We start from the raw sequence: 27,078 nt of genomic DNA, 5'->3' as shown, positions 1-27,078 counted from the left end.
CCACCCTTCATGACTTTGTATGCACCAAGCCCTCTGCTCTCCACATCACCCACTAAGCCCTAGCCAAACAGCCCTCCTGATCACCCTGGGCCCTGCTTGCCCTGCAGACGGGCGGGGCTGCTCCTTGGCTCCTGTGGTATCTTGTGTTCCTCTCAACATTCGGCTCCATCCTCATTTGCTGATTTGTCTGCTATCACCCCACTGCTTAATCTAGTGGCCTCAACTCAATCATCCCAAGGCCTCCTTAAACCCAAATATCTTGTAATGCTTTCTCTACCTTCTTGAAATGGAATAACTAAGACACCTACACACATACTTTTAAAAACACAGATGCATCCACATGTACAATCTCAGCTCAACATTGTAGGAGTAACATAAGAAAGTACTATGAGTTATAAATGCTCAGGCACAGCACCAGCAGAAGGCTGTGATGTGGCCCTCCGCCTGCTGCTATGCCTGTAATCTGCATGAAGGCGAGAATAACAAATGCAGGTGGACAGAGATGGGCTTTCCGTGACTCAAACACCATCTGCAGGGCTCCATCGGCAACATGATTTTATGGAGGGTAAGTAACTTTTGACTCCAAATAAAGTAAAGTCAAATTCTCCCTTAAGTTGCATTTACAGATCAATTTACCATTTTCCTGGAAAAGTCACTGTAAATTAAATCCATGCCAAAAACAGAAAATCTTTGTGTGCATATGAAAAACACAACTAGGTTTTAGGCTCGGATAATCATAAACAGCACTTTTGCCTACATAAATGTCCTTTCAACAGACTGGGGTGTGTGGGGAGGGTGTATGTGCAGGACCATTCTTGGTATAGGGACTGTCTTGCACACTGTAGGACAGCTGGTACCTCTGTCCCTTGCTCACCAAATGCCAGTAGCACCCTCCCCCCCACTATCATTAATCATTATAACTAAAAACAACCCTGCCATTTTTCCAAAGTCCTTCCTGGAGACCAAGCCACCTATCCCAGTGGAGAAACCACAGTGAATGTTTGTTGAATTGATGACCTTTAATCATTAGGCCTCAAGAATATTTCTTTTAAAACTATTTCTCATGTGACTACACTATGCACAAATTCCACAAATTCCAAGTAAATCTACAACATCTTGAACTGATATGCAAGAAAACTTCCCACCACAACTGAGATGCACATGGGGAGTTGGAATATTTGAAAGAAGCCGTGATCACTTCCACATTGCACTGTGGTAGAATAAATGCAACTTGGCACGTGAAGAACGCTCCGCCATCTGCTATTACTATAGACGAAAGTATTTCTGGATACCACATGAATGACTATTTGCATATCACCTCCAAAAAGTAAATGTAAAATGAAAGAGAAGTTGGATTGTTTATAGCCTGATTTTAACAAGCGCTGGTGCTATGAAGCAAATAGATGTTCCTATGCTTAGCCTTTAAAGACATTTACAGAAGCAATGTCATACCTGAAAATCTCTGGATAACTGGGCTCTCTGAGGTTGCAGTCACTTAAGCCTGGCTTAGGTGACCTTGATGAATGGGAGCTCATTATAAGGATACACAAGGAAGAAAGGACAGCAGGGAACAGTCTCAACTGTGAACTATGCAAATGAATTCTAAACTTGCCCTGTACCCATAATAACATGAATGAACTGGCTGCCCTTTGCCAGACTGTAGTCTTGACCCACTGGTTCTCCACGCTGGCTGTGATTAAAATCTTGTAAAGAAGTTTTTAAAATTACAGTTCCTTGGATTCTACTCCCAGAAATTCTGCAAATATTGTTCTGGGATGAGACAGACCCTGGCATTGTTTTGTTTGGTTGGTTATTTTTCTGTTTGTTTTATTGTTTTTAATTCCCCAATAGATTTTAATGTGTTGATTGATCTTAAGCCAAAGTTCAAATCTAATGGCGAGATTTTAGCTGCCATAGTAGGCCAATAAGAAAAAACATTTTTGAGTGTAGGCAACACTCTTCACCCTACAAATTACCCAACAGAAGGGACATCTGTTTCCCTTCTTGGTAAATTGGTCTTAATATATTCTACTGTAATGCTGCAAGAGAGTAAGTATAGCTTTGAAAACTCATGCAAGGAAACACATGAACTTACTTCAAAAGATTTACAAGTTCTTTGGACCTATAAAAACCTGATACTTCAGCTAGTGTGTCTCATATCCAAGAAAGTCATATACACATGGCCAAAGATGAGAATAGTAAAGAGTTAGGGTAATCCCTGAATCCCCAGATCCAACACAAAGACTGGGAAACAAATCTGGATCATAAAGTTAGCCTGTAGTTTCAGAAAAATTAAGTTCTACTTGTGGTTAAATCTGGTCTGAATCAAACTTCTGACTATGAATGCCCCACCTATGATATGACTCAGACCTGGGCCTGCATTGACATCACATGCTGCTTCTGCAGCAGCTTTGTTGATATGCCTGGAAGGCATAGTTCATGTTAAACAAGGGCACAGAATCACCAGCTACACAGTTCTGAAAACTGCCCAATAGAGCAGAATCTGTTCATGCAATGCAACCTGCTAGGCTGAACATCTGTGAACAAAAGTAACCCTACCGAAGCCACGAGACCCATATGGACTCATTTCAGCACTGTCACCTTCAAAGAAACAGTCCCATCGCCAATGGAGGCCCAATGGCAGCTGGGGCACAGGCACAGGACCTGCACTTGGCCAATGGGGTACACCGTGCATTTAATCTTTAGAATCTAGTGATGGGAGCCCTAAGAGGCAGTGGTAACAAATGTGCGTCCAGCTCTCACAGGTTTTCCAGCCCAGTACTACTTCAGTATTCTCAGCAATTTTTAAAGCAACCCAATACCCTTCCAGTAAATCCTTTGTGTTTAAGCTTGCCAAAGTTCATTTCTACTATTTTCAACCAAGAATCCCAACTGATAGGGTACAGATACATATAAGGATGCTGCGGAAATAACTCCATTTTCTCTAGATTTGCTCTCCTTGGGATGATGCAAGATAGGAGATGCTGGTCCACTCTGTCACCAGGTGTAAAGAATGTTCCTGAGAATGAAGCTGTAGTGGACAGATTCTAAGAAGGGCCCTGATTACCCCTGATCCCTGGTATTCACGCTCTTCCTAATCCTTTCTCCCTGAGCCTGGTCGGAACCTGTGATTTGCTTCTAACCACTAGAATACAGCATGCCACTTCCACAATTATGTTTCATAAAACTATAATTTCTGTCTTGCTAGTGAACTCTTCCTCACTGGCTCTGATGAAGGAAGCTTCTATATTGTGAGTTGCTATATGGAGAGATTCAAGAGGCCTGACAGCTGACAGCAAGGCTCTCAGTCAAATAACCCGCCAAGAACTGAGTTCTTTCAAAACCACAGAAGCTTGGCAGCATGTCCTTCCCCAGGCAAGCTTTCAGATGAAACCTCAGTGCTGCCTAACACTTTTGTTGTAATCTTTGTTGAGAAAGCCTGAAGACAGAGACCCAGGTCAACTGTGCCCAACATCCTGACCCACAAATACCATGAGATCATAAGTATGTGTAGTTTTAAGACATGACATTTGATATAATTTGTCACATAGCAATAGATGACTAATATGAAGTCAACACAGGAAAAAAAATAGAGCCAGGATATAGAGACAGAATCCTGATGACATTGTTTGAGTCTCTAAATCCCACATGAGAAGTCTTTGGAACCCTGAAATGCACCACTGAAAATTTTAATGATATAAGCCAATAGTGATCCTTTTCTTTGATTAAATAGGTTTAAATGGGGTTTCTTTCCATTGTAAGCAAAAGAATCTTGACTCAGATATCTAAAGATGACAGAGGCATATGGAATTAACAGATCTCTAAGTCTTGAGGAGAATTCTGTTGTGCACTATTTCATCTCCAGGTGGGATGGAAAACTTGAGGGTTCAAATGTTACCACACTGAAGAAATATCAACCCAGTGTTCAGATCATTGAGTTAATTTCCAAAACCTATACCCATGTAGTAGATACAGCTCTATTCCTCATGTGTGGGAGACAATAAAAATATTATTGTGAGTGTTCCATATAATGCCTGATACAGATATTAAACAAAATGTGAGTAGAAGTCCAAGTATCTTAGATTTTAAAACTGAGAAATGCTACTTTTAAGTATTCATTTACTTTCTCTATTAAAGTGGGTTTTAAATCCATAGATACTTTATTCAGTAAGTTGTCAGCAAATACGTCCAAGGAGATGGTTCTGAAGGACTTTGACATGCTCACTGGCTTGGGCTTTATCAGCCATTCTTCTTGTACTCACAGAGGACAACTCAGGAGTACTAAAATGTTGGTAGCTCTTCCAATAAGCCCATCACCGATTTCTGGACTTTCCTTGTGTTAACTTTTTAATCCTCCCAACAAGCCCATGAAATGGGTACTATTATTGGCCCCATTTTACAGATAAAGAACTGAGACTTAGAGAAAGAAAACCAAGGGCTAGGATTATGAAATGGAAATCTAGGAGAACATGGGAATACATCATCCCTAGTACTCCCTCACTGATGGATACACTACCCTGCCTTCGCTCAGCATCTGTACATCGGGGAAGGTAGAATTAGGATATATAATCTGCAAATGAGGAATATGAGAACAAGATTCTAAAAGTGACTAGGAGCAATATAATTGCTCATGTAACACAGTCTAACAACACAATGGATCATGTTTGGACCCACAAAACACTTCCAAATAATGAAATAATCTACTCTGATTTCTAATTTGTATTCCTCAACAAAATTTTTCAAAAAACAATATGTGGCTTCTTCAAATCTACTAAAAGATTTGTTTCACTACATGGTTTTAATCTCCTTTACTGTTTTCTAAGATTTTTAGCTGCCCTTGTCTCATTCAATCCTCGTTTTACTATAGAGTCTTTGGTGAACCTTAAGAAAAGTCAATTGAAACTAAAATGCAAAAGTCTACAAAATTCAGATCAAAAAAGGCACCTGAAGTCATCATTAAAAATGAAAATCTCTGAGGAGGAACTTGGAGAATATGGAGCGCATATGGAATACCGCTCTCATTAGCTGGGCAGGCCACCACCCAGGTGAGCAACACCAACTCTGCTGAGTCTTCTCAGATGGACTATGCAGAATGGGTCAGCTCTACAGTATTTGCAATGCCATTACAAACAATGTGTGTACAGCGCACAACCAGCACACTCAGACCACTGATAGCATTCACCTTCAGTGTATACAGAGGGACACCAGAGTGGAATTTATGAATTTTAAATGAGCCTTTACCATTTCTTAAGGGAAATATTTAAAATGAGTGCTACAATGCAAAAAGCTGTCAACCTAATGTGCCAAGACAAGTGTTTTCACCCTCCCTGTGTCTGTCTAACTATAATCCTCCAATTACTGTGGCTGTGACCTCAGTCATTCCCCAAACCCTGCAAACACACCGTAAGTCTTTTGCCATGAAAGCTACTAATGCCTAACTCTGAGAGTCTCAGATTAGAGATTTGATAAATGTACAACATGACTAATACCACTATTGCTAGTGTAAGACACTGACTGAGGAAAACAAAACCCAGTAATAGTCATAAAGATGATGATGGCGATGAAGAAAATTTTTTTCTACCTTCAGAAAAACCACCACTCTTTATTGGCAGGAAGAAGAACTGTATACAGTGCTATGCATTCCACTTAGCCGTGGCACATACATACATTTTCCTCTGTCACTCCTTAAGAAACCGGAAATAAGATCAGGAGAAAAATGAGAGTCTCAAGTAATGAGTCAATGAGAAATTTGGCCAAGACTCATAATAATCTATGAATCAGAGTTTTGTATTAGGATGGAGACTCTTATTATTCCACAGTGCTGCTCACCAACTCACTATGGACTGGATGGGCAAGTTCCGAGGTCTCGAACACTCATTCGAAGTGAACTATCTCCCATGCCCACCCTGTCCTCACTTCTCATTCAGCTGCACATGGGAGGGAAGAAAAGGGAAGGAGGCTGCCAGGAGTCAGCCATCAAGTTAGATAAACCAGACAGGTCTTGATACCAGAAACCAATTTCACCATAAGTGCACGTGTAGCATCTATGTTGAAATGACTTCAAGACAATTCTCTAATGGGAAAATGCAAAAAGAAAACATTAGTAACAGAATTTCATCACCACTACACTGGTTATTAGTAAAAAGATGGATCGGAATAGTGTTCATTTTTAATTCATAGACTCGACTTGTATATTCAGTACAAAAGAGCACAGCAGGTTTATAAAGTCACTTTTCTGCTGCCTGCTTAGTACTGAATTATTTAAAACTCATTTTAAAACACACACACACACCTGACAGCTTTTAAAATACTGTTTGACAACAGCATTTTCAACATCTATAAAAATATGTGCTAGAAAGGCAGGCTCTGTATGCACTGTCTTTCATTAGCAAGCCCGCGAGTATTTTTACCCACTGGTGCCTCACATGTCACAGGATCACTCGTGAGGAATAGGAAGCATGACCCTTTGTTCAGAGTTAAGAGAACTTGGAATATATCATCCAGTGGATTCATACCACCCTCAAAGTACAGTTAACCAGTTCATCAAAAATCTGCATAATGCCAGTTACACTTAAGTTACCACTCAAAAGTTACAGGGTCATAAGTCCTCCACAAACTGACACTATAACAGTGTTCTCCAGGTAGGAACTGAGTGAATGCTGCACTCCTGATACTAATACAAAATAATATTGAATGTAAAAAAATAAAAAAAATGAAACACAAAAAACCCGAGAGATAAACTCTATAACTTCTGATGCAATAGTGATGCAGCAGTTGGAATACATCAGGGAAATATAAAAGACTTTTAAAAAATACATAAATATTGTTTGGATCACAAAATGTCCATATTTTCTTTTAAAAAGAAAATTTGATTTTAATAAATTAATCCAAGTTTTAACATACACACACACACACACTCACTCACACTCACAAATGGTTCTCTCTTAAAACAGAAAAAGATACCCTCTTTTACAACCTTCTAGAAGTTGATGTAGGTTGCCGTATTTCTATGTTTACATCTTCTTTTTAATATCTACTGCTTCAAGTTTCCCTTGTAATAATCGTAATTCAATTTGCCACAAGCTTCCTACTTTATTTGCCTTTTCAAAGATATGGTTCTTCAAGGATCAATTCTATCATTTTTTTTCTTTTTAAGTTTATTAAATTTTGTTTTTATCAGTATCAATTCCACTTCCTCTAATCTTTTGTTACTTCTCCAGCCTCTTAAGTTGAGGGCTTAAACTATTTCCTTTTAAACTTTCTTGCTATATTATAAAAAGCATTTAAGAGTTTGCCATAGCCCAAGGGTTAGATATGGAGTGTTCTTACCATTCATATTATTTTATTTATTTTTATTTATTTGCTGCAAAAAGCTTTATTGTTTCATTTGGTCCAATGGCGTCCTGAGTTTTGCCCCACTCATCCTGGGGAGGCTTCAGCACATCCTGGAAGAGAATGCGGCCACCGCGCTGGCTTTGCAACTTTAAGAGATACTCAGTGCCTCCGTGCTTCTCCACAAACTCCAGGAAGAAGTGGTCCATGCCCTCCAGAGCCACAGCATCATGGTGGAAATAGAAGCCCAGAGAGAGGTAGGTGTGGGAGGCCCGCAGATGCAGGTTGGCCAGGTGGTTGACTGCCACCTCCACCTCGGTGGAATAATTCTGACAAACGTGGGAGCTCATAGGTGATCAGCAAGAGACAGATCCGGGACCGCCGAGAGCACTGCCATTTTTATGTATTTTATATATTTCTTCCCAACTCAATAATTGAACATTTCTCTCACACATTCTTAGACATTTTATAGAGATTATATTTATGTCTCCTAAACGTAAACTATTAAAAATTTGTTTTGGAGTATAGTGAGGTAAAGCTCTATCTTTACTTTCTTCCAAATGATTAGAACATTCACATACCATTTAACTAAATAACCCTATGTTCCCTACTGATTTTTCTTATTATCTTTACTATGTTAGTGGCCTATTTATTTATTATTATGTTTGTGATCTATTTTATCTTTAAAAATGTAGAAAAAAAGTATTTTAGAGTCAAAGAACTAGGATAACACAAATAGTAGGAGAGACATATATTGCTAGAAGTAAAACGTGTTATTTATTTGACCTGTGTGTTATAAATGACTACAAAATTAAAATGCTCTTCTCTTGAATCCAGAGGGGAACAATGTCCACTTAAAGAGAGATAAATTAGCATCAAATTATTTCATGTCTTCTGTACGCTAATGAGAAGCCAACTTTAAATGGAAGAAGTGTTCAGCAGTCTGCAGCCTGTCCTCAGCTGGTTATCACAGAATAATTGATATACTAATGATTTCAACTCATAGCACAGACTGTCTGCATTTTGCATAATTTGAACCAAATCTGAATGTAAATGGAAAACAGTCCTCTTGCCTATTTAACTCTCCTGACTTTTAACTAAAAGTCACTTAATTCTGCAGAAGAGGAAGGGGAAAATTAGCAAATATAAAGAACTTTCTATTTAAAAACATTCCTCCTTAGACTGAAATGGGAAGAATTAAGTAAATGCATCTGAAATCTCCAGAGATGTGATTTATCATCTTATTAGTTGAGAGTGAATATTTAATTGTGTAACATTTATCTCCAATAGTGTCTCCTTGAAAAAAAATCCAAATAGGCCAAAGTGCATATTCTAAATACTCCAAAGGGAAATAAATGTGCTTCACAGGGTTCATTATTTTTTAATGAAACAATATTAGTAGGAAAAAAATCAAGTCAAAATAATTGCTCCATTTGGTAATTAACTTTTGAGATTAAAAACACCCTTTTTCTGTAAAACACATTACACAGCTCTTCAATTTAATACGATGCACTTACTGACATCACCTTTTAACCCAGAAAAAATGACTTTGTTCAAATTTTTTTAAAAAAGTATCTTTTAAAAATAACATTCAGTCATCCTTACCTGGGACATCCAATATAGTAAACCCAAATCTTGTACCTGTCACCAAGTCACCAGAATTGATCCTTAACAAGCCTAGTTAGTTAAGTAAAGATTAGATAGGTGTTACCATCCACACACCGGCAATTACATCACAGCATGATGGCCAATTAGTTTCAACCTGGGTAGTGAACCTTATTCCTGACAACTCTGTGTTCAACTGAAAAACAGATGCTTCCTTATTTCCACCCACTGCTCTTCTCTTTTATTCAGCGCCAGCCAATTGGGCAAAGCAGGCCCTAAAGAAGGTCTGACTGATTTAAAGACAGCAGGGGTCCTCCATGCCGGTGCTTGCTGGTTGTGATGGAAATTTCTCATATCTACCTCTGTGTATGACATATACATCTCAAAGTGGAACCACAGCAGGACTGTCCAATTACAGAAAACAACATGTGTTCAGACACCTAAATTAGCACTTGCTTAGAAACCAGGTTATGTGGCTAATTGAACACTGCTTCTGAATCGCATGAGGACAAATGAGAGGAAGTTAACTCTCATTCACAGACATTCAAAAATGATATTTTGTATGAATAATAAAACCAAAATAAAGCGAACTGTCACAAGGAAGAGAAGCTGCACTGAACTGTGTCCCCATCCAAATTCCTATGTTGAAGCCCTAATTCCCAATGTGACTGTAGGTGGAGGTGGGGCCTTTGGGAGATAATTAGGTTTAGATGAGGCCATAGGGCAGGGCTCTGCTGATGGCATTAGTGCTCTTATAAAGAGACACCAGAGAGCACAATCGCTCTCCTCTCATGCTTTCGCTCCCTGCTACATGAGGACACGATGGGAACTCTGCAAACCAGGAAGAGAGTCCTCACTGGAAACTGACCAGGCTGGCACCTTGAACTTGGACTTGTAGCCTCTAGAACTGGGAGAAAATAAACTTCTGTTATTTAAGCCACACAGTTTATGGTATTTTTGTATGGACAGCCCAAGCTATGACAGGAGTCTAAAGAGATATGAAGAATAAATGTTATGTGTCATACTGGATGAGATCCTGGAACAGAAACACTAGGGAAATTTGAATAGTGTAGTTAATAATAATGTGTCGATATTGGCATGTTAATTATAACAAATGTACCATACTAATGTTAAGATAATAATGTGGTGAGACTGGGTGCAGGTTATATGGGAGCTTCCTGTATATTGCCCCAACTTTTCTGTAAACCTAAAATAATTGTAAAAAATAAAATTTATTTAAAATACATACATAAATAAAACCTATGTCTTCGCTCTCCCTCCAAACAATACATCTTATCATTTCTTTATTTTCAGTGTAAAAGACTTTCTGTTCTTAGGTACAGTTGAGAATAAATCATTATCTATTAACAACAGCAAAAAAAAAAAAATCCCATAAGCATTGTTTTAGCTATTATTTATAGGATCTGAAATTGTACTATATACTTAAGGTCTCTTAGTTTACATAATCTAATAAGAAAGACCTCTTGGAATTTAATATAAACCATCCTTAACACTAAACAATTACAGCTTCTTGAAAATACACAGAGAACACAAACAGACAAACCATATACAGGGAAAAACAACTTACTTAAAAAAAAGTTATCCCATTTCACTAATAAAAGAATTTTAAATAACAGCAATAAAATAATTCTGTTACATATAAAATTTCTTAAAACATCAGAACGGCCAGAAAGTGAGGAAGTGGACACTTTCATATGCTGTTGGCAGTACAAATTAAGAGCCATGAAAATAGTTCAAACTCTTAACCCCTGATTCCATGTCTGGGAATCTACTCCAAGGACATATTCGGACCTGGGAGCCAAGATAATGCTCTGACAGAAATCCTCACTTGTAAGTTGAATGATTCGATAGTAAAATTAGTGAAAGAAATAATAAACTAAAGGAAGTACAACAGACACCATTATGTAGTCAATAAAACTGAAGCTTTTGAAGAACTGTGCTTATAACAAGTTAAATGAAAGTGTAGAAGATATAACTGCATGAGGGTAGGGGTGTGTGATAGCAGAATTCTAATAGTAATTTTCTCTGGGTAGGAGATGATGGAAAATTTGTTTTTTTCATCATACATTTATATACTTTCAACTCTTCTATAATAAATATGTTGTTCTTTCAATTAGGAACAGGGAAATTATGTTACACATTCATTTAGCTACTACTTTCTTTTCAGTTTAATTATTTATGTAGTTTAACCATTTTCTTAAAAAACTTTGTTATACTAAATCTCCCATAAGAAAGTATCTGAAGAAAAATCAGTATTGAGATAAAGTTGTCTTTTCTGTTCTCCATGCACCTCCTGTTCACCTCAAAATTCTTCCTAAAACCATCAAGGATGATCACTTTGTCCAGATATCCAAGACAAGGCTGGGTCCTCTAGACCTCTTTCCACAGGCTTGGACTCCAGAGCCAAAAAGATGACTTACCCTTTCCCTCAGAGTTCCAATTCTAGTGGGAGGGAAAAGTTCCCTGCCTCAAAATTTCTCATTCTCATCTCATAAAATCAAACTCCAGGGCATCTTAGCTTTGGTTAAGTACTGCTCTCACCTTGAATCCTGTTCAACTCTAAGCCCTCCTGGGAGACAAAGTAACTCTTTTATAAGACACACAACTTTCCTTTATGGGAGCCTGCAAAGACAGGAGGGAGTAAATGTACAAATGGACATCCGAGAAATGTCGTAAAGAAATTCCCCCTACTTCACAAAATCTGCTCCGGACAGTCCTGGAATGTTGTTTCAAACTGAACTCTTTAACAGGCTCCAAAAATATGTTTCCATGAAATAAAACAGAGGGTGAGTATCAATTCTATATATATATTTTTATCTAAGCTTAGGAGAAAAATGCATCAGTCCCAGTACATAAAAAAAAAAAAAAAAGATGTGATTATGCAATATAAATGCTTCAGAAAATGCTCATTCTCGACAATAAATAAATGTATTTATAAATGCACACACATTCATACATACACACATATGCACACCAAACAACTTGGTGATATCATATTATACCTACTAAAAAAAGTTTGTGATTTTTTTATTTTTTTTTATTTTTTTTTTTAGAGAGAGAGAGAAAAAGGGAGAGGGAGAGAGCAAAACATTGATGTGAGAGTGAAACATCGATCAGCTGCCTCCTGGATGCCCCTACTGGGGACAGAACTCACAACCCCAGGCATGTGCTCTGACCAGGAATTGAACCAGTGACCTCTCAGTGAATAGGACGATGCCCAACCACACCAGCCAGGGCAATTCAACTTTGATGGTATGGCAGGCTGAATATGACCCCTTGCTCCCCCAAAATAAGAAAGATATCCATATCCTAATATCTGGAACTGGTGAATGGTACCTTATATGGCAAGGACTCTCCAGTGTAGTTAAGGATCTTGAGATGGGGCAGTTACGCTAGACTACCAGGGTGAGTCCTAAATGCAATAACAAATATATATATATAAATAAAGAAGTAATATGCAAATGAGGTTGAGACTCCATCATGGTCACGACCAGCTCAGGAGAAGGGGCCGGGCCTGAGAGATCAACACAGAGGGGCGCCTGCTCTGAGCCTCTGCGGCATGGCTGAGGGCAGGCCCCCAGTGAACACACACACACACCCACAGACGGGCGCCTGCTCCAAGCCTCCTCGGCGCAGGCCCCCAGCGGGGACACACACACACACACACACACACACACACGGGGCACCTGCTCCGAGCCTCCACAGCCAGACTGTGGCTTAGGCCCGCTCCCCATGGGCATCCCCTGAGGACTCCCGGACTATGAGGGGGGCAGGCTGGGCTGAGGGACCCCCCACCCTCCAGTGCACAGATTTCGTGCACCGGGCCTCTAGTGTCTTTATAAAAGAGAGGCAGAGAAAGATTTGACAGAGATTGGAGAGGGGAGAGCAATGTGACCTTGAAGGCTGAATGACCTTCTCTTCTACCATTCCTCAGTTTCATACCACCACAGACCTGCTCTGAACCATGTCACCAGTAAAACAAACTCCAGCATCCTGCTTCCTGGTACCAGTTCCTATTCACACGATTCTCTCGGTTTTCAAACTTGACAAAACCTCCACTCTTCATCCCTTCTTTTGCCCACAGTCTATAGGCCTCTTCAGTTTCATTTCTTTCCCTTCCCCATGGTCATCACTGGGACAGTCCTCTCAACAGAAGCCAAAGGTAGAATTGGACAAGAAGCTCACAAAGTATAAGGCCTCTCCCTTGCCAGGGACCCTTCACAGCTGTGGGAGGGGAGCAAACAACATGTTCACAAGGTCACATGTTTTATAAAATTTGTGAAAGTGAGATATCTTAACCACAATCAGCTAAAACTGCTATCTCTTTCCACTCCAACTTCCTCTCTATCACACTTCCCCCCAGGTCAGGTGCCCCTGGGGTGGCCACAGATGTGTTTCAGATTTAACTAGAAGGAAGCCAAATTGAAGATACATTAAGCTCGAGTTCAGTGGGGCTTATTTATGGGGTTCACAGTCATCTCAGTGCAGGGTTAGGTCACTGTTAGTCACTGCTGTATAGAAACAGCTTCCAGAAATACTCTCAATACCCTCTGTGCATCCTTGGCTATAATTCTAACTGGGGCACAGGAGTAGAAATCCCACAGCTCTCTCGGGCGACCAGCCATCGTGCTGAAGTCAGAACCCAGAGTCTGGAAAATTCTTCCAATCACCAAGCAGGCAAAACTGTAAGTGGAGGATTCAGTTCCCATTACTACATAGTTAAAACAGAAATTCAGCAGAAGTTCTCTGTCAGGGATACGCTGGATAATATAGTGCATGAAATTCTAAATGCACCATCACCTTTTCCTTTCTTTTTTGAGAATCATGCAAAATAAACTTTATTAGAATCCCTGTGTTTGTAGCTATCAAACAAAACTATTTTTAAATTATATCAAAAGTTGTAATAAATTCTTGGATTTCTGGTAACCTAATTAATGAAGGAGAGTGAATCATAAGAATATTAGTACTAATATTTCTTGTTGAAACAGCACAAAGCATTGATGTCCATGAAGAAAAAATAAATCTCGAACTATGCCAATAAAGATCACTGACAAGCCTGGCTGGTGTGACTCAATGGTTAGCATTGATCCATGAACCAGGAGGTCATGGTTCAATTCCTGGTAAGGGCACATGCCCGGGTTGTGGACTCGATACCCAGTAGGAGGCAGCCAATCAATGGTTCTCTCTCATCATTGATGTTTCTATCTCGTCCTCTCTCTGAAGTCAATAAAAAAACAAACAAAACATATTTAAAGAATATATCAGATGACATTCAAATCAATTCAAAGAACAGTCAAGAAACTTGAAAAGAAAGCTGCACAAGAAAACTTGAAAAGCCCTGAGATTTTACAGCTTGTATGTAAAAATATCTTGATAGAAGTTTCCCCCAAATCTGACAAGAATTCTAAAAATTTAGATGAGTTGAGAAAACTTTTCTAAACTCTCAATAATAATAAAAACTAACTTTGTTGCACCATGCTATTCCCTCTACAGAAACACTATTACCAAATTAATATCATATGATGAAGAGATCAGAATATGCAAGCCAAACCTGTGGGAGATGCCAGGGAGTTAACATAATATTACTTTTATGGATTTTGTAATGTTTACAGTATTTGTCAGCTCTTAAAAATTTGTCAATTGTTGTACTTTCTTTTCTCACTTAAAATTTTTACTTTTTTTTGTTTCTAATTTTGTATTTCCTTCTTAAGGAGGACCCACAAAATTGAATAAGCTTCAAGCCTGTAAAACTAAGATCTGCCTTTAACAGAACACTCACCTTCCTCAATTCTTTGCCTTTGGCTATGAACTTCCAAGCCCAGATTAACCCCATACAGTAAATGTAAAAGGAATGATAGAATCAGGAAGTCATCCTTCAGGACTCACCATGAAATAACCAATTCAGACAAGGGCCACGATTGATATTCATAAACCTTAAGGAGGAGGGTTACTGACTACCATCCTCTAGTATGGTCATCAAGCGGCTGTCTTACTCTGGATAACCTTCAGGGCTCTGAGCTTCAGTTTTCAGACTAGACAACCTTAAACTCATAGAGAAACTGCAGAAGTTCATAATTTGGGCTAGTATTGGGGGCTGGAAAGTAACATGTGGCATCAGATCCCCCTTCTTTCCATCAACAGAAGGTGGCTGGGGTTAGAGGTGGGCGAGGGCACAGCCACGCCTGGGAGGAGGCAGCACGCACACCGCCCTCCTGTGCCACTCATGAGCAGAGGCACTACGTCAGACACAGTCCCCTCCTAGGGTCCCAGGACATACAGAGGAATAAAAAGACCACGTGAGGCAGTGCAATCACTGAAACGAGGCACACACAAGTACTGTGAAAAGCAAAAGCACCCCCAAAGGACTGAATGCGGGTACTTCAACATGCTGGTCAAGTCCACACCCCTCACAATGCCTAATGGCTGGCTGTTTGGAGAGGCTTCCCGCCATAAAACTAGGGGAAATTACTAAGTCCATGGCTTTCATAAAATTCAGAGGTCCACCAAATGTTTGCTTGGCAGATTTTTTTTTTTTCCTCCCAAAGGGCAGCTCATTAAGTCCAACAATAAAGCAGGCTCTGTCCTGAACATTTACAGTGTTTTCCCAATGAAAATCACAATTGACAACTACCAGAAGAACAATGCAGAGCAAAGAGCTCTGGTTTCTCCCACTTTTCCAAGATCCATCTCAAAGAAGCACTTGCTTCTCAGGTTTCCTGGACCAGTGTTTAGCTCAGTCTTTATTTGGACGCACGCATAAGTAGATGCATCAGAAGTTTATCATTCAAAGTAGTCAAATCTTAAAAACCAAAAGATTTATTCTTTCAAACCTCAAAGGGAAGAAATCTCATTTAATTTCCAGGTTCCTCCACCCATAATAAGCATATTACATAAAAATACAACTATGCCTTGTCCACGTAAGAAAGGGACACTAAAAAAAATAAAATGTGTGATGAGAGTCTTCAGAAATAGCTGAATGAGCATATTAAAGGCACTGCTATTCAAAGGGTTCATTATAGAATAAAAGTTCCAGCACCACTGGGAGTGATTTTCATATGAATGTTCGGTGTTGCTGTCACAGACAAGTCTCTGGTCTACACAGAGAAGGGAGTCACATCAAGTGAGTAAGGGAGCTGTGAGTGACAAGGTGGAGAGAGGGTTGTTCAGATAAGGGGCAGACATTACAGGACCCTTTTTTCAAAGAAAACTTTGAAGATTTTGTTAAGCTTTCTTCCAGGAACTGTCACAAAATAACAATACAGTTGCAAATGAGCGGTGCTCAGTGGCCACGCACTGCTTTTTTACAGGCCAGCTGGCTAGGATGGAAATTAGCATTAAAGAAGGACTCAGGGTTACTGGGCTCACATACAACAGCCCAAGGAGAATATTCCCAAAGGAAGGAGTACACTCAACATAGACGTACAAACAAAAACCAAGTTAAAAACAACACTGCTCTCTGAAAGGAAGAGCAGAGAAAAAAAAAAAATCCTCCTCACTTCTTTCTGAACCTTCCTAAATCTGCCCATTCTCCAAACAGTGTCCAGGTCCCCACAGTAAAAGTCAACAAACAAGCCATGGGTTTTCAGCTGCATTATACAGATTAAGAGAAATGAGGCTGGTGGAAGAAGGGGGAAAATAGCACAATTCACCCCATTTTTTCTACCCAGAAAGCAGAGAAAGGGACCCAAGTGGAAAAGCCCAGTACCCCAGGCAGAAGCAGAGGACAAGCAGTCAGAAGGCCTGAATCCTAACTAGTCCTGGAGTCTACCAGGAGTCCTTTGATGGGTCCCTTAACTTCCTGAATGTCCTTGTCCTCATCAGTAAAACACTGAGACTTCAGTGGTCTCAAACTGTGCTCCTTGGACCCCTAGGGTTCTGTGGAGGTGCCTTTGAGGCAGCCACAGTGACACAGGGGTAAGGCAAAAAGGAATGGGGTCTCTTGCTTCCTCTCAACCCCAAAGAGTGAAAAGTTGATCCATTTTATATATCAAGTTTGTGAGTAAAGACTTTTGTTTAAAGAGTGTCAAGGTAAGAAACATTTAAACTTGTGGTGATTTTTTTGGAGAGTTTATTTCAGCCAAACAGTGGACAATTGTCAGGAAACAAAATCTCAAGGGACTGAGAGAATGCTCCAGAGAATGGCCGTCTTGCACCATATTTTATATAATACAATTAAAAAAGAAGATGCAAATGGATACAAGAAATCCACTGGTGATAGATTAGGGAGGTGGGAGAAAGCAATACAGGGAAACCTCTGTTTTTGGATGAAAAGTAAAATGATAGACACATACATCTTTTACATAGGTGGTTATGGGGATCCTACATAGTCAACAATTAATGTGATAACAATAACAATGAGAGGATTTAAGGTCTCCACCCTGGTGCATTGGTTGTGCCCTGAGGGGTCTGGAGAAAGGGGAGTTACCCTGACATTGTGAAGGAATGTTATGGTAGATGCAAAAGACAATAGACAGAAGAAAAAAAAAAGACAATAGGTTGGTTAAGGTATTTAACTTTTCTCAGGGAAGATTCTAGCCTAGGACATGAGCTATAAACTGCTTTTAGTTAAAAAGTTTTAATTTCAGAGCATCCTTTGTGGTTACTATAAGTCTCTGAGTTTGCAAGATTGCCATGCAGGCCTTCCCTGAGCTGGTTAGCATGTAGCCCCTTTTGGTCCACAAGAGTTTTTACCAAGACAATTCACAACTAAAATGGTATAAAAGCATTGAACCAACATACCTTGTTGTTGTTGTTTTTCAATCTTTATAATTATGTGCCTCTTTGGATTATTGTTGTTTGAGTTACTGGATTGAAAGGCTGGTTAAAGTCAACCCAAATCTGTATATCAGGTTCTATTATCTATATATATAAAAGGCTAATATGCAAAGTGTCCCCTCAGGAGTTCGACCGTGAGTTAGATTGCTCGCTATGACGTGTGTTGACCACCAGGGTGTGGTGCGGAATGAAGAAAGGCCCCGGCCAGCAGCTGGAAAGCTCCAATTGGCCCTGATCGCCAGCCAAGCCTAGAGACCATACCCGTGCAGGAATTTCGTGCACTGGGCTTCTAGTTCCTACATAAAAGGTGAGGACACCAAACCTCAGATAATTCAAGTACACCAAAATCACACAGCTCAGCCAGTAACAGGATTCAAACTCAGGAATGCCTGACACTGATTCTATTCTTTTAGTTAAAGAATAAACTTCACTGAACAATTAGTTACTTCATTATTATTCTAATTTCTTTTCCATAGAACATGAGGTTCTTCATTTGTATTTTCTAAGAGTAAATAAATACTTACCCTGGAGTGATTAAATGAATAGCCACAAGTTCTGCCCAACAACTAAATTTGTGGGGTACAGGAAAGCCCAAAACGTTGACAAAGCCTCCAGGGAAATAATGGTTGTTAAGAACTTTCAAAGCAAACAAAACTCCTAAAAGAGAAGAAAGAGCATACAAATATTAACAATCCAAATGTGGAGATAATCAACATTTACAAAGAAAACTAGTTGAAAGTGAAAATGATTATTCCACTACATCAACTTTTTGCTTTGAAACATACTTTAACTGCTTACAAGTCAACCCAGAGCTCAGTAGAAAGACAATGTACAAAGTAATAATTCTTGTGATGTTTCTTAACACAGAAGTTAATACTGATTTTCCGCATGCTACTAAATACGTAACACATAAAATGAGATTATAAAACACCAGCAATGGCACTAAATGCCACTGAAATGTACACTTCAAAATCATTCATTTTATGCCATGTGAATTTTAACTCAATAGAAAATAAGTATGTTAAGTCACATGTATTTTTCTAACCTCAATGGAAAGATGCTGAAGGAAGGACATTTTTCTTTCTTCTCCCACAATTAGATGCAAGAGGGTGCATCTTAGAGGGAGGGGGAGCAACAGCAGGGGAAGTACAGGGTTAGATTTCCTCTGTTTCAGGATCATTTCCTTCCTCCCCTTCACTTTCTTATTTACAGAACACCTAATTTATGCCCTGATGCCCATTTCAGTCCTATGACATATACATAAAAAAGAACCAGTAAAGGTTAAAGGGAGAGGTAAGGCAACACATGGGTAAAGTCATGCAGCATGGGTTCAAATCTCAGCTTCCCACCTACTAGGTGTGTAACCTTGAGCAAGTTTTTGGAAGTTCTTTACTTCTCTGAGTCTTAGCTTCCTCATCTACAAAACCAAGACAATGCCAGCTCCCTATAAACCTGTTATACGAATATTAAATAGTGAGTTAGATAGAGTGATTTATCTTGGCTCCTAAAACATGGTGAGCATGCCATGGTAAACATGATGCATTTATTTGAATGAAGTTATTAAGAGGCATACTCATCTTTTTACAGAACTCCCCATCACAAATACACTTGTGGGTCTCTCCCTGGTCCCACCATCATGGAGCCAGTGCAGATATCAGTATTGCGTCTCCTACAAAACCACCTTTGAGCAGACTGTAGTCCAAACTGTCCAAGAGTAAATGATCCAGAGCCAAATCTATGTCCCTCCTGTGGTCCAATCAGCCCCCCTCTCCAAAATACAGCCTCTGGCAGCCCTTACCCACTCAATATGTGTTTCCTTCATCAAGTATGGCCCACGCTTCATAAAAGACAGCAGCCCACCTGCCTTACTGTCTCTATGCATGCTCCCCTAGAAACCTGTCAGCCTTACCTGAGAAACCTACAGCACAACTCCTTTTGAAGTCGGGCTCACCCATACACTCTGCAAAAGCAAATTCCAAGAAAAGGTACACCACGCCAGTGAGTAGGGAGAACGTGGTGATAACATAGGCAAACCATCGGCTTCCTAGTCTTCTTTCCAGATGTATTCCTTTCCAGAGCATGGACACCATATTGAAATACAGATGCCAGTCGTCCGCGTGGTGAAAGGGGGAGAGCAGCAAGCGCTGCCAGTCTTTCTCCTGGTAACATTTCTCCACACTAAGGCAGGAGCTATACACTGGCTTCAAAGGACTCAGGAAGAACCAGATGTTGACAGCCAAAGTAGCCAGGGTGACAGGTGGAATATTATTGATGCCAACATGGAAGATTTGAGAAAGGAGCAGAATAAGCCCAGCATTCAATCCTCTTGGTCTCCGTTGCATGGTTAGATGCCAACCCAGCGAGGGGGAAATGTGGGATCCAGGGAGGTATAGAGACAGCTGAACCTAAAACAAAAAATAAAATGCACATGAACACCCATCAATGAAGAATGAATGCAATATATACTACTCACTTAAAGATGAGCTTCCATTGTGTACCCCATCTCTCATCTACCAGCAGCATTTATTTCAGTGTCTTCCAGACATTGGATGATGTCCTTCCTTCATATCACATTCTAAAATAGAGACTTTTCTCCCAAATCCCAATGGACCAGTTAATGGGTGGGTATGCTTTCTCTGATAAATATGCTATGAAAATATGACTTGTCTTCCTTTTGAGCAAACTTGTAACCTAATTAAAAAAAAACTAAAAAGATAGTACATAAATATTTAGTAATGATTTCTACTCAATGCTGGTAAGGATTCTTCACCCCCTTCATTTTCTCAAAGAAATAGTCAATTTTGATATTTTAGATAGAGTCTGCTCCAAAGTGTTTAAACATCAACAAGCCAGTTTTAAAATGTAAGCATATATTATCTTCTAATCCACGTTGGAAGGTATCAACTCCCGGAATACTTTATTTTCACAGAAACTTCAGCTTTTAAACGTTACCTACTAGGAGCTAAATCCTGGATTGCAACACTGTTTTTAAGGAGCTCACATTCTACTAAGAAGTAAATTGACAAGTGCCACACAATGTTCTAAACACAGTGACAGAGGGAACCGAGTCGCTAGGCACACACGTCAGCCCGAGGCGGTGATGCGCCTCCCGTCTCAAGGGTGGACAGGAATTAGTGACACAGGGGAGTGCCAGGGTCCAGCAGTCTGCTTCTGCATCCCGGATCCTGGCTGACCTTGTGACTGGCTTCAGTTGACAGGATGCAGAGGAATCGAGGCCTTAAGATGATCTGTAGGCTTCTGCTCTCTCTTGAAACCCTCCCACACACGTGGACAAGTCCAAGATGGCCAGCCACCCTGATGGTCCCAGCCACCAACCAGCTAATGCCCAGAAGTAAGGTTGTCTAGGTGACCAGCAGCTTCCCACAAAATGGGTGAGTCCAGCTGAGCCCAGACTAACTTTCTGACCCACAGAACAGTGACCCACATAAACTATTTACTTTACTTCACGGAGTTTTGGAGGGGTTTGTTAATACAGCAATTACTGACCAAAACGGAAGGCAACTGCTTTGGCGAGGGACTGATTTATGCTCATGGGAAGAAGCTTGTGAAGAAAGAGACACAGACTAACAATTCAAGAGATAAACAAAAAAAGTCAAGTCCTTGAAGGGAAGAGCCTTGTTCGTTATGACATTTATGTCATCAATAAATGCAGATATGGGTCAGTAGGCAGATTAGGAGACAGAACTCCGAAAAAGTGCTCATTGAGGGGGCTCTGTTTTCCCTGTGGAGCCTTCTTGGCTTCCACTCAAACAGGAAACGCACTCTGATATGCTAAAGACTCTCATTCAGAGGGCACGTCGGAACATACACAGGCTTTGGAGCAAAAAAGGGCAGGATTCTCCTATCTACTAACCCTATGACCCAGGGCAAAGTACTGAACTCCCTGAACTTCAATTTCTTCACTTTCGGTTAGGAATAACACCTCCTTCCCAGGATGACTGTAACATGTCTGGAACAAAGTAGGTGCTGAATAAATGGTAGCTACTTTTTCATTATGAAAAGGTAACCTCGCTTAGGTGAAAAATCCTTTGCAAATGGAAGCATCCTGATAAGGCTCAAAGGTACTTCCCATCCCCCCATATAAATTCTTATCAACATCACCCCCAAAAGAAATGCCCAAGAAAAAACTCTATGTGCCTATGTGTGTGTATATCCTCGTTACTAGCACAACCCCAGTTTCTTTATTGCGTGGGCTTATTATTATAGCTCTGTAGCACTCTCATAAAATTTCAACTGAAAAGTTCCCAAATAATTTTGGAGAAATGGTCTCTATTTTTCACATTGGCCTTCAGGATGATTTTCTTCTTCAACTACTGTGACTTTCTCACAATCCTCCCATATAATTACATGTATTAAAACATCATTACCTGTAATCGGAGCAATGAAAAAATATGGCCTTGATCATTAACTAACAAATAAACCCTTCAGTACCAGTACAAACAGTGTACTATGGAGGCCAGGCTGTGAACAGGAGAAAATAAAAACTAATTATGTCTTTGCTTAAGAGAAAATTCTCCCTTGATTGGAATTGTTAGTGATGAAAAGTATAAACAAAAGAATAGAATGTCCCCAATCATTTTTCACACTATACACCCAGGCTCACATTATATTTGCTTTACTTCTGCCCAAATCTAAAGGTCCCTTTCTGTCCGCCTCCCTCCTCACTTCTCAGCTCTACTGCTGAAGGCTCCTGCTTCCCAGGACACTGCTTTCCCCGCCTTCACCCTCCTCTGATTTTCACTTCCCGCCTATCCTTAGTCTTTTCACACACTCATGGAATTCCACTCTCATGCTTTCTATCATTCTTTTCCTTAGAATGATTCCCACATTTATATTTTTCAGCCCTGATTTCTCAGTAGGTTCCAGGGACATAATCTTATAGGAAGTATATAGTCTGCCTGATCTCTTTGGTTTCTGGAAACTAAATTGACCCTCTTCACACAGAATGACTACTCAGCATTCTTTCCATCACTCATTTATTTAATAAATATCAGGTGCCAAATGCATGCCAGTCACTAGAGGCACAGCAAAGAACAAAATACAACTCTAGCCCCTAAATGGCCCATTTCTAATTGCTGAAGGAAACAAAAATTCTGGCTGCAGAAAATCAGAAGATGAATAAAATAATGTGGTTCATATTCGCAATAAATATATACTTACTGCGAAGGCAGATATAAGCACAGTCAATGTGAGAAGGGCACAATATGCTGGGCCCCACTTTCATAGAGGCCACTAGAGTATCAGTGTAGGTAGAACCTAAGTTTGAGTTTTAAGTAGCAAAGATTAATTGGCACCATTTCATACCAGCTCTCTTAGTAGTTTAATAAGTCAGCCACCCAACGTGAAGGATGAAGCTGGTGACAAGGTAATAGAAAACCCAACTGGTGCATGTGAAGACCAAATCTGTAACTTGACCTTGTGGGCTAGGAACACCAAAGACAAAGACAACAGATGGAAGTAAGCAAGTGTTGACAATAAAATGAATATTGCTTTGTCCGACCCATCAAATACACAGAGATTTTTACAGTGCTGAGTTATAAGAGAGACCACAGAGGCATGATCAATTATAGCAATTTATCTATGAGCTGGAAACTGGTACAATGTGTTTGGGAAGTGATTTCTTTATTCTAATTTGTATCCAGACCATAAACTAGTCACTGCAGCTCAAAGAAAAAAGCAGGCTAGTCTCTGTACATCCCACCTCAGAAACACATCCTCCCGCACACTAAACATGCCCAAAACAACACGAGGTCATCCCTTCCAAGTCTGTCCTTCTACCCATGTTCCCCATCTCATGACATGAGATGAGATGTCCCCATCTCCCCAGGCAACCAGTTCAAGTCAGTGATGTAGAAAACACCCTTTACACTTCCTTGGCCCTCATCACCTCACTGTCTCAAACACCCATCCATATAAGGCTCAGTTAATCCTTCCAGTTTGTTACCCATTTACGTGCTTCTAACTCTAGGGCCACTACTGTAGTCTAAGCCTGGATTACAACAAATTCCCTAGCAGATTCCTTGCTTCTCCTCTTACACCTACCAACCATATTCTACTGCTGCTCAAAGCAATATTCAAAAAACTACAGTTGGATTCCCCTGCAGTAAGCCTTCAGTAGCTTATCATTACAGTTGGAATGAAGACCAAACTCTTCACCATAACTCAACACTTGTGCTTACTAGTGCCCTGACCACTTCTCTGGTCTCATCTCACACTGGTCTCTGCCTCAGTCACTAGCCTCCAGCCACATGGGGGCTCCCACACCAGGAGCTCCAGGATTACAGCATAAATAGCCAAGGGCAGAACTGTCTTATCCATTTTGATCACCACTGAATACCCACAGCCTAGCCCAGTGACTGGCATACAATCAGTGCTTAGTAAGTATTTGACCAATGACTCAAGATTAGTATTTTTTATTACATCTTGATTATACAATAAGTGGACTGAAAAGTTCTGAATACTTATGAGATGTTTATCTCTAAGAATTTGTCCTGCAATTGTAGAAACCTTCCCCAGAACACTATATTGTTCCACTTGCCATTTTTAGTTCCAGAAGTGTTTATAACATTTATCTCAACTTTACAGAAATTAACCTCTGATCCATTTAAAATGTATTAATAGGCTATTTTGCTAGTACTAGTTGATTTTTTAAAATGGCATTTTAATTATGTAGTAATACACACCAAAGTTGTGACAGATAGAAAATGAAAGGCTTCTTGAAATATTGATAGGAAAATTATCCATATTTACTTTTAATGAGATATTAAAAATTTAACAGGTATGTAATAAGAAAAACTAAATGGCTGGAACAAACAAAAGAAACTGAATTCATAACTTGGGAAACCAATGTGTCTCAAGGGGGAGAGAAAGGAGTTCTATACAAAAGGAAAAGAAACTAATTGTGGTGATTTTCAACTCTACTTACAAAGTGGAACATATTTCATCATTATCATTTAATAGGGAGGTATATATCTCAACTTTCAGATTAAATGTTCAAGAACAATTTAGAGCATTAACTTGCAAGAATATACAACAGTTATAAATTATATATCCAATTTGGCATCGGATAGTAACCAAATTAATTTCACAAGAAAGAAAGAAATGACAGAGTCTTAATGGGAATAATAAAATGCTATTCTGAAAACAGTCTTCCATATCACTAAAACTGCAACAACTCTTACAATTACTCACTGATATTTTTTTAATTGTGTGTTTTTCTTTAAGACTCAAGAAAAGGCCAATCACTACATATGTGACATTAATTAATGCTACTGCCATTACTACTATTTTCATGCATGTGGTAAATTTCATTTAATAATAGTTCCATATATTTTAAGTATATTACCTTAAAAAGTCATAGAGGAGAGAGTAGGTTTGTTCAACTCATTTGGCAAGTATTTATCAAAGGCTTACTAACTCTCAGGCTCAGTACTTTGCTAATGCCTGATTTTCTAGATGCTTAAGCTTTGTTTTTTAAAAAAATGAGATATATAAATCACATACCATGAAATTCACTCTTACCGTGTGTGATTCAGTGTTTTTCAGTATATTCACAGGTTGTAAAATCAACACCACTATCTATTCCAGACCATTCTCATTACCCCAAAATGAAACTCTGTGCCCATTAGCAGTCACTTCCTGCTCTCCCCTCTACCCCAGTTCCTGGCAATCACTAATCTACTTTCTGTCTCTATGGATTTGCCTATTCTAAACATTTCATATAAACTGAATCATACAACATGTGGCCTTTTGTGTCTGGCTGCTTTCATTTGGCATGTTTTCAATGTTTATCTGTGTTGTATCGTGTATTAATAATATAGTAGTTCCTTTTTATGACAGAATGACATTTCATTATAGAGAGATACAACACTGACTTGTCCATACATCAGATGATGGACATCTTGGTTGTTTCCACTTTTCAGCTATAGTGAATAGTGCTGCTATGAGCATTCATAAACAGTTTTTTTTATAGAAACATAGATTCTGTTTTCAGTTCTCTTGGGCACATACCTAGGAGTAGAATTGCTGGCTTATTTGTTAACTCTATTTAACTTTTTGAAAAACTGCCCAACTGTTTTCCAAATTTCTGCACTCTTTTACATTTCGCAGTGTCAGAGATCTCCAATTTCTCATCTTCAACAATACTTGTTTTTATCCAGTTTTTAATCATAGTCATCCTAGTGGGTGTGAAGCGGTATTGATTTATATTTCCATAATGACTACTGATGAGCAAATGCTAAAACTTTCATTGCTTAAAACATAATATAAACACACATGCTCACAGGTACACAGAACCATACAGACAAGCTCGCGCCCTCTCTCTCTCTCTCTCTCGCTCTCGCTCTCGCTCTGTCTCTCCTTCTGAAACAGTTTAACAAGCTCCGGTCAAAAGAATGCTTCAGAAAGAAAAATGAAACTACAAAGACATTGTTCAGGTTCAACTGCAAGGATGTCAGCACTTCCCTCCCCTGTGATGTGCTGTGTTGAATGGGAATGTAGTCCAATAGCAGGGGCAGGGCTTACACCAACACATTCAACTACAGCTACTGTAAAATCGCTTTTGAAAGAAACAGAGGGCTAGTGTGCTTTATTGCTTCAAACAAAGCAAATATGCTATAGAAATAGCAGACTCTTTATGCTAAACATAAAAACTCCCTCTGCTTTTTAAATTACAAGAGTTCGACAACAAATCAGTGCATCAAAAATACGACATGAACTTGGTCAAAGTATACACACTAGATGCTTTTTTCTCTCTCTCTCATTCTGTTTCAAGACAGTCTACTCTCTCTAGGAATGAATTGAACTGACCAATTCTTCTCCTGTAACTCTCTCAGGAGTCTTATCATTCATGGCTTTCAAATCCTAACATAACAAATTATTTTCTCAGCTTGTTACTATAGGACAAATAAGTGAGAACTTTTTAGTCCAGCACAATAATAAAATTCTGTTTTTCCAATAAAATTGCTAAGCATAATTTTTTCTCCTACTTAGTGTAATTTTTTCCTACTTAGCATATTTTTTCCCTAAAAGGCATTAGCTTCCTTAGGCCCCAAGAGAACCTAACTACAAAATGCAGATTTTCAAGATAGTTTTTGAAAATAAGAAAATTGTATAGTATAATATGTATTTGCATTTAATGAACAAGAATTTATTAATGAGAGACTTCAAAGTAGCTTGTTTCCACTTTTCAAATACATGAATGTATTTCAAAAAGCTTATAGCTTATGTGCAATACATAATTGGTATATGCAATACATAGTTGTATGTATAACATGTAAATTATGATTTTAAAACTTAATATTTAAATATTAAATGCAACAGCTT

General features: G+C 39.3%; 1 protein-coding gene across 2 annotated transcripts in view; it reads right to left on the bottom strand.

Annotated features, from left to right (window-relative positions):
* The window catches only part of RHBDD1 (rhomboid domain containing 1), an 82,180-nt gene extending 56,249 nt beyond the window's left edge, over window positions 1-25,931 (bottom strand). For both annotated transcript variants that reach the window (XM_005883502.2, XM_014531145.1), the window contains exons 1-3: window positions 25,765-25,931; window positions 19,643-20,138; window positions 18,258-18,390 (exon numbers count right to left, since the gene is read on the bottom strand). In XM_005883502.2, coding sequence (XP_005883564.1) covers window positions 18,258-18,390; window positions 19,643-20,075 — 566 coding nt within the window. In that variant the 5' untranslated portion in view covers window positions 20,076-20,138; window positions 25,765-25,931. The remainder of the gene's footprint in view (window positions 1-18,257; window positions 18,391-19,642; window positions 20,139-25,764) is intronic.
* Between the last annotated feature and the right edge of the window lie 1,147 nt (window positions 25,932-27,078).

This window comes from Myotis brandtii, unplaced genomic scaffold (assembly GCF_000412655.1).
Source record: "Myotis brandtii unplaced genomic scaffold, ASM41265v1 scaffold79, whole genome shotgun sequence".
Classification (NCBI taxonomy): domain Eukaryota; kingdom Metazoa; phylum Chordata; class Mammalia; order Chiroptera; family Vespertilionidae; genus Myotis; species Myotis brandtii.
This window is presented reverse-complemented; position numbering and strand designations above follow the sequence as displayed.